The 8,173-nt window shown below is 50.0% G+C and overlaps 1 protein-coding gene across 1 annotated transcript; it reads right to left on the minus strand.

Moving 5' to 3' along the window:
* Positions 1–1,520: 1,520 nt before the first annotated feature.
* On the minus strand, positions 1,521–6,358 carry NCAN (neurocan; the record flags this gene model as incomplete). The annotated part of the gene is made up of 5 exons (XM_009707242.1): positions 1,521–1,703; positions 2,300–2,444; positions 2,791–2,873; positions 3,367–3,525; positions 6,245–6,358. Coding segments are annotated over 5 exons (684 nt in total), but the record flags the coding sequence as incomplete, so codon positions are not given.
* Between the last annotated feature and the right edge of the window lie 1,815 nt (positions 6,359–8,173).

Below are 8,173 nucleotides of genomic sequence, written 5' to 3' on the forward strand. Positions count from 1 at the left end.
GGAGGCTGTGGAAAAGGGAGGAGAAGAAAAGACACCCTGTTAGCAGGAGCAGGGACAGAGATGCTGCTTGTCCCGCACTGGCCACCTGGCCCCTGGCTCCCTGGAAAGACACGGGCAGGCACAGGCAGTGCTGCCCGGTGGGTGGCTGTGGGTGCCCCGGTGCCAGCCTGCCCACCCACCTGCAATCGGCCCTTCTCTCACCCCTGCAGCTGGGGTTGGCTTCACCCAGGGGTGAAGGTGTCTGGTACCTACTGGGAGCCTGGGCAGGAGCATCCTCTTCGTGGGTGCTTGTCCCATCCCGTCCCTGTGCCTGGCTGGGAGGGCAGCTCCGCTAATGGGGTGGGCATGGGGACCACTTCCCCATCTCACTCACTGCCCTACCAGTCCCTCCCTGATCCCCTGGGACAGGGAGGGAAATATCCATCAGTGGTGGGATGTGCTCAGGGCACAGGAGGGGAAACAGCCCTATCTGGCTGGCAGGGACAAAGTTTCCGCCTGATCTTTGCTGCCAGTCTCTTTTGAAGCTGGCACCGCTCCAGTGTGATAATTGCAGGAGGGTTTTGATCGAAGCAGCAAAAGCTGGTTGGGAACAGCCTGGGTCTTGATTGCTGGCGGTCCCTGCCAGGAGCAGCCTGCAGCTCTCCGGGTCTGCGGCAGAGCCAAGGAAATCAGCAGCTTGGTCTGCACCACGCAGCCGCCCTTGGACACCTCCTCCATCCCTCCTTCCATCTCCTCCCATCTCCTCCCTGGGGCAGATGTTTGTCCCTTAAGACCGTATCGACTTTCCCTGGCTGTGGGACTGTAGCTTTAGTTGGAATTGCCCAGCTGCACCAGAACCTGGCAAGGAGGCCACTGGACAGATGTGATTTGGCCGAGGCCAAGGAAATTATTGGGAAGCTGCAGGCGAGCAGGGATGGGACAGGGGTGTAGGCAGGCCTGGGAGTGGGCTGGGACCCCAGTGGGAGAGGGCTGGCTGCTGTCAGCTGAAGGCTTGGCAAGAGAAGGCTCAGGAGCCCAGCCCTGTCCCTTGGCTTAGCTCTGCCGCAGGGCTCCTGTCTGCTCCCAGGGCAGGGGGATGCTGGGGAAGGGCTCAGGGGGACCACAGCTCCCCTCTCCTATTATCTCTGCTGATGCAGGTGATGCCAAAACTCACCCTTGCAGAGCCATTTCTTTTTCTTTCCTTTCTTTAAGTAGCCTGAGCCCTTTGTAAGCTCCTTGTTGCCCTTTTCTGGCTCTGGAGCTACCCCTACCCTGCCAAGGTGGAGGTGCCTCCAGGGCAGGAATTGCCTGGGCTGTTCCTCCAGCCAGCCCCCATGGTCCACACCTGCCCAGAAGATGCCAGCTCCCATGGCCTCATCATGGGAGAGCTTTCAACAAGTCAAAGGGACCATGATATTCACTTCTGCCTGGCTCGGAGCTAACCTACACCCTAAGATGATGCCCCCTTTCATTCCCAGCTCCTTCTCCCAACTACAGGGATGCATCAGCCCTAACCCGAAGGTAAAGGGGCCAAGACGTACGGTTTATGCAAGATATCCGCGGTTCCTCCCACTGCCCGTTGGGCTGGCACCGAATCGTGGGTACGTGGCGCTGGATGTAGCCTTGGTTGCACTGGTACCGCACCATGGAGTTTATTTCGTAGCGGTCCTTCTTCCGACCAAAGGTCCTGGCGTTCTCCACCACAGGGGGGTCCCCGCAGGCCACTGCAGAAGACGGGCAGAGACACGAAGAGCTCGAGGAGTCCTGCCTGGCTCAGCAGGCAGCCCACGCCCTGGCTCAGCAGGCAGCTCACACCTGGGCAGCTCGGCGCAGGCTGGGCACACACAGCCTCATCCCTCCTCATAAAACCTTAAATCCCTTTGAGATTGCCTCCGTCCACATAATTTAGGGGCGGGGGATATGGAAATTCTGTGATGGGCCCTGAAAATAAGCAGTGGTCTGCCTCAAGGGTCCATTCCTGCCTCCCAGAGAGGCAGTGAGAGCCGGGCATCACAACAGCCACTTGTGTCCATGGGTGGGCACAGACCTGGTGTGTGGGAGCAATGCTGCAGCCAGGGTATGGCTCTGCCTGGGGAGACGTGAAACCCTGTCCTTGGTGGCTCATCTTATTTGTTTTCAAGCCCTCAGGAAACTTTCTTCTAGAGCCTTGACCAACTTTTATTCCTAATTCCTTCCGCCTCTTTGACCACCCTTTGCAGTGACAAAACCCATGTTCGTGTGCCCTGGGGGCTCCACTCCAGCCCCACAGCCACTGTCTGAGCACCCCCTCCCCCTTGCTGGCACAGCGCAGGGTGCTGACCTGTTCCTTTCTTGCAGGTGAAAGGGAGGTGATAGTTGCAGGGAACGTCATTCCATTCGCCTTGCTCATGCCAGATCATCACAACGCAGTCCTCACCCGCCGCGAAGAAGTTATCAGGTTGGTTGGGCCGCCAGTTCTCAAATTGCTGCCGAGAGAGGAAAGCCCTTCACCTAAGGGTGAGCTCTCCCCTCTCCTATCCCTCCTTCATCCATGCTGCTGCCTTGCCCATGCATCTCACCGGCAGAGACCATGGCTTGCCAGCACTGCTACTACAGAGGTTATTTCTATTGCAGTGGTGCCCAGAAGCTTAGCTGACCAGCTTTACTGAAGGCTTGGAAAAACCATGAGCCCTACAAAGTTTAGGACTGCCTCCACTCAATGCCCAACCCAAGCACTCAGCATGTAACTCATGGGGCTCTTCCCACCCAAGGGGAACCTCTTCCCCCGCACCAAAAGCCAGTGCCTGCCCACACCGTGGGCTGCAGCCTCACCAAGGAGTGTCCGTCGGACCAGCGGAAATCGTTCTCCACGGCTCTGTCACTGAGGCCGATCCACTGGTAGTCCTGTGCGTGGCCTGGAAGAGCCAGAGAGGGAGAGGAGAGTGGGTCATGGTTCTCCTACACCTTGCTGGAAGTGATTCTTTGCCATCTCAGCTCTCTTTGGCCCTGGAGCCTCTGGGTCATTTGGCTTCTTCCCAGTCACTAGCCCCTGATGTCCTTTTTTCCCTGCATCATGCTTGTCCCCCTCCCTCCCCACTTGGTGTGCCATGAGCATGGATCCACCCACGTTGGCATGGGTCACTGCGCTTGTAGCATCAAGTGAACATGTTGTGTACACATCAGAAACGTGGTAAGAGCAAAGATCTGTTCTAGCCAAGAGAGGGCCCTCTTCTCTCTCACGGCTGGATGGTTTGTCCTTTGCTGCACAAGAGTGAGGCCTCGTTAGGAAATATCTGAGCACTAGTGGGGGAAATTGTGGGGTTTACATCTGTTTGGATAAATCTACCCATAGACTTAGAGTCCAAGGGGTGGACCCCTGCCCAGTCTCAGGCTGCCCTCAGCACTCACTGTTCACAAATTCTTGCTCCTCTGGGGTGATGATACTGCTCAGGTGGGCTTGATGTTGTCGGCATCTGGTCTCTGCATCCATCCAAGTCTCCCTGTCTTCAAAGTGCCTGTAGCAGTGGCCCTGGAACTTGGTCCAACCTTCCTCACAGTTTTCCAGGTCTGAAACACACAAAGTAGGGATGAAAAGACGTTGGTGCATGGGTCTGGAAGCTTTCCTACTCACCTTTTAGCAGCTCATGCTCTCATGGCATGAGACAACACATGGTCACTTCCACTAAAAAGAAAACCCTGACACTGTTGCCTGTGGGAATTCCCAGGGGAAATTACCAGAAGGCACCCAAGACACACGCAGAGAGGGGAGCCTGTGTTGGTGACCCCATGTTTGCAGTAACGTGATCAGTGCTACTAGAAAACTTGAGCAATACAAACTTATTCCTGAGCAATTCCATCCCTGTGTCATGTTCCTGGACTCTGTTTTTGACGAACTGACCAAGCAAGAACCCCTCTCTTCCCACTTGTGCTGGTCTGCAGAGTTTTCTTGCTTTGGAAAGAAACTCCAGATGCCCAGAATCAACACACACATGTTGAAAATGAAAGAGGGGAGGAAAGCCCAGGTTCAGGTGGTTGCATTGCTTGGTGTGGTTCTGGAGCTCTGGAGGAGAAGCAAGCCTACAAAGATGGGAGAAGAGACAGAGACAGGAACTTACCATGATGGAGAGAGAAAATGAAATGTCAAGGAAAAGTCTTGGAACCTACTAGAGAAGTGCAAAAATTTCTCAACATTTCAGAACATCTTTTACCATCTGAGAAACACTGAAGAGTTGAACCCGTTAATTATAAAAATAAAACCACAGATGGAGGAGAGCAGAGGTGAGTGGAGAAACCACCAAAAAAGACCTTCAGCAGCTCCCATGCAATGCAACACCACACATCTACTCCATGTGACTGAAGGAAACAGAAAATTTGTTTAATCTCAGCCTTTCAAGATGCCTGATCTACCGTCCTTTCTCAGGCACTTGCTGCTCATGGAGTGGTGGGCTTTCATGAGTCCTCATGCCTCTCTCACTTTCCAGTAAGGTTTTCTGTATTCAGTTTCTTTCTTCTTTGTTAAGCTTGGTAGGTCACAGCACTTGTCACCTTCAATCACACTGATTCCTCCTAATCCATCTTTCTGGTGTTCTTCCAGCTGGAGGTTGTAGACATTTCATAAATGTTGGAAGGGTTGGTAGTTAGTTGAGGCGTTAAAAACATTTTCTGCCTTCTTCAACAGACCAAATGGATTATCTGGAAGTGGCTGAAGCTCTAAGGAGTCTTGGTCTTTGTAGGCAGATCGCTTGCACAAGTTGAGCAAGGAACGTGCTCTGTCTTTTGAGATTTAAGACTTTTTTCCAGCAACTTGAATGCCACCCTTTGTCATCACAGCCTGGGGATGGGACAGCACAAGGCACAGAACCCCAGCAGGACATTTCCTAAGAGAAAGGCCACTCTTTCATACATAGCTGTTACTTCTGGGGAAATAGGACAGCAATCGTCTTGGAAAATCTTGTTCCTTGGTAGGGACACTGTTGTGGTGACAAGAAAGACTGGCCATGTGCGCAGACGGCAGGGCTTGCCTACGGTGTCCTGCTCTTCTTGGAGACCGACAGAAAAGATGATCTGCCTCATGGGAATAACGAAGATTTACATTCTCCACTGAATTCGGGGCACCAGCTTCCTCTTGCATCTCCCAGGCTATAGCCCTCAGGTATCATGTGCCCGTAAATCAGAGAAGAGGGGAAATTGAGTCTGGCTTGGACCAAACAAGATTGTAAGCAGCCACAGGGTAGAAGGTCTCTTGTTGGATTATAGGGATCTTCAACAACAGGGATCAGGAATGTGTAAATCGGGAGCTGATTGTATTGTATTAGGAAAGTGATGTTAAGACTACACAATTCCTGCCCAGACAGTCCGATGATCCTGAGCCACCTTCTTATGGTCTACTCCATATGTTCATATCGGAAGCAGAAAGAGAGATGCAGAGAAAGGGGAGGAGAAATTCCAATATATATTATCATTACGCATGCCAAGGTGAAGAAGACACTGCAACCGTATTTCTCTTTTGTTTGAGCAAGGCAGGAGAGCTTCCCTTCAGCTAAGCTGATAAAAGTTTGGACTTTCATCAGCTTTAAGAAAAAAAAACCCCAACTCTTTTTCTTTCCTTGTAGAAACAAAAAGAAGTATTAGTGCAGGTCAGAGTACCTAATTTTGACGGAAAAATAGGTCGCTTCACGTTTCCTCAAAGATATACATTCCCTGCTGATTTTGCCACAGGAAGCCACGTTGAAGAGATGACGAGAATGTCATGCTGTGTCAAATCGGTGGAGATTCCTGGAGTGAAAGAAGTTTCTCTCAGCTGCATCTTCACAGAGAGAAACAGAATCATTTTTCATGGCTCAGTTGAAGCATCCTTCCATGAAATTCCAGTCTAGCAGAAAAAGTTTGCCTGGGGTGAAGATGTACTTAGATGTTTCCCTGCTGTTACAGATGAACAGAAAGACCCTTGACCCAAAGAGACAGCGACTTCTGTGATCAGCATTGTCACAATCTGTATGGAGCTTCACTAGAGAAACTTAAAAAAGATAAAGTTGAAGAAGAGACCAGAAGCTCCTGCTTAGGAATCTTAGAAGACATGGTGCTATGTCGAATAAACTAATCAAAATACATAAGCAAAAGTCTCAAAGCTTTTCCCTAGTGTATTTTAAGCTGCTGTTAGAGGTTAGCTTACTGAGATGAGGGCAGGATGGATGGGAGCACTTGGGATCAGCTTTTTTTTGGGGGGTAGGGTGACAACAGGTAGTGGAGCAGTTAGTAAGATTAGCTGAAGCCAGGTAGGCCGTACCGATCTCACACAGGTCCCCTCCGTAGCTGGGAAGGCATAAGCATTTGAAAGAGTCGATGCCATCAGCGCAGGTAGCTCCATTCAGACAGGGGCTTGAGTGGCACTCATCAGTGTCTGCAAGAAATCAAGGGCTTCCATTAGGGCTCTGGGCAGACAACTCCACCAACAGGAGAACTTTTTTCCTTGCTTGTTTAAGTGGGAATACCAGTTGTTTTGGGGGAACTTGGGAGTTGCTAGGGTCTTATTTTAAACTGTCTGCCACTGCTGCTGCTGGTAGAATGAAGGCAAGAGACCCAACCCACCCTGCATGGAAGACATTGGTTTTCTGTCACTTGATGGTTGAACACCACTCTGAAGGTATCAGTACAAGCTCAGCAAGATGTGTCCAATGCACAGCACTCAGTGTCTTTGACAGCTGTGGTAACTCTTCCTTGTCTGCTGTCTCTGCCTGATGCATCAAACATGCAAACTTTTGTCTGTGTCTCCACCAGCTATGCCTTCTACAAGGAAGAATGTGGAATTCTCATAAGTGATGGAAACATCCTGAAATAGAACCTTCCTGGTTGCCGGTGCTCACTACTAGTTTCTTCCTAACCATAACTTAAATGAAATTCCAAGGCAAGAAATCTCTTCTCAGTGAAGATGAAGAAAGTGCAAAGAAGAAAAGAAGTGGGTTCAAAGGTGGTTCAGAGACCCTCAACTTTTTCCCTTTGAGGACCTTAGGCCGAGCTATGGGTGCCTCTTCTTTGGTGAAGAATACTGGAGTGCAGTGCCATTTTCTCCAGACCTGTCCTCACCATGTGCTCTCTTGCTTGTCATAGGGCTAGAAGAACCTGGTATGTCTTTTCCAGCTGTGGATTCCATCTTGGTGGAGGAAACTACTCTTAGTTTCCCATCTAGATAGAACAGCCCGTAAGATCCTTCTTGCTTTTCTGGAGGTGAAAAGAGAAGCTGGTATGGGAAAAGTCTGACCTACAACTCTCCAATGCTTCTCAAATTGCTAATTAGCACAAGGCTGCCTAGTAAATGCCACTATTTGGTAGCACTTCCATCCCCTGTCGTCATGGGGCAGAAGGAAAGAAGCATAGATACTCTGTAGCCAGTTTGTATCTGTATATTTTAAAATCTAGCTTGTTCTGGAAGTAAAAGCTCTTCTGCCAGTATGTCTCCAGACTGAGCCTTAATCCTACTTATTGAGGTTTGGAATCAGAAGGAGTCACTCAGAATGGAAACATTTTGGAGACATTCAACTCAGAAACAAGGAGGAAGACTAAAGAAGAAAGTAGGACCATATCCACAGAGGTTAGGTTAAATGATGACTGGTTAGATCCTCATGTGAGATGACGTTTCTCTTTTTCACACCCAGAAGAAATGTAAGGCTATAAAACTGCTGACTAGCACACTATGCTCTTCTTGTGAATGAGAGGGGTTAGTGAGGAAACAGTCCAAGATGATAAGCATGCTGGCTATGGAAATACCAGAGCAGAGTGGTGACTCCCCATGGTCTATGTTCATCTTCCGATTGGGGTATATTTGGTTGGATATTGTCTCCCTGCAGAACCGTGGCCCAGCTGCTCAGTGTCCCCAGACATACGAGAGCAGATGCGTGTTACAGCCCACATGCCTGTCCAGTCACTCAGTGGCCAATCTCCGATATGTCAACTAAAAGTTGACATGTTCTGTATCATGCCTAAGTGATGGAGAAAATTCTTTCTGACCTTGGATAGTAAATCCGTTCGTGCTTTTGAGCAAGAAAATCATCATCTTTGTTCTAGGCTGTATCACTGTGAGCAATGCAATTATTCCTCAGATGGCTGATGAACCTCTTACTCCAATTATGCAGTTCTTCTCTGAGAGAAGGAACTTTTCCCTCTGGATTGCCCTTCTAAATACTCGTGAATGCTTTCTCAATTTCTTTGTTCACTGTAA

The sequence above is a fragment of the Cariama cristata genome, unplaced genomic scaffold, assembly GCF_000690535.1.
Source record: "Cariama cristata isolate BGI_N322 unplaced genomic scaffold, ASM69053v1 scaffold36629, whole genome shotgun sequence".
NCBI classification, from domain to species: domain Eukaryota; kingdom Metazoa; phylum Chordata; class Aves; order Cariamiformes; family Cariamidae; genus Cariama; species Cariama cristata.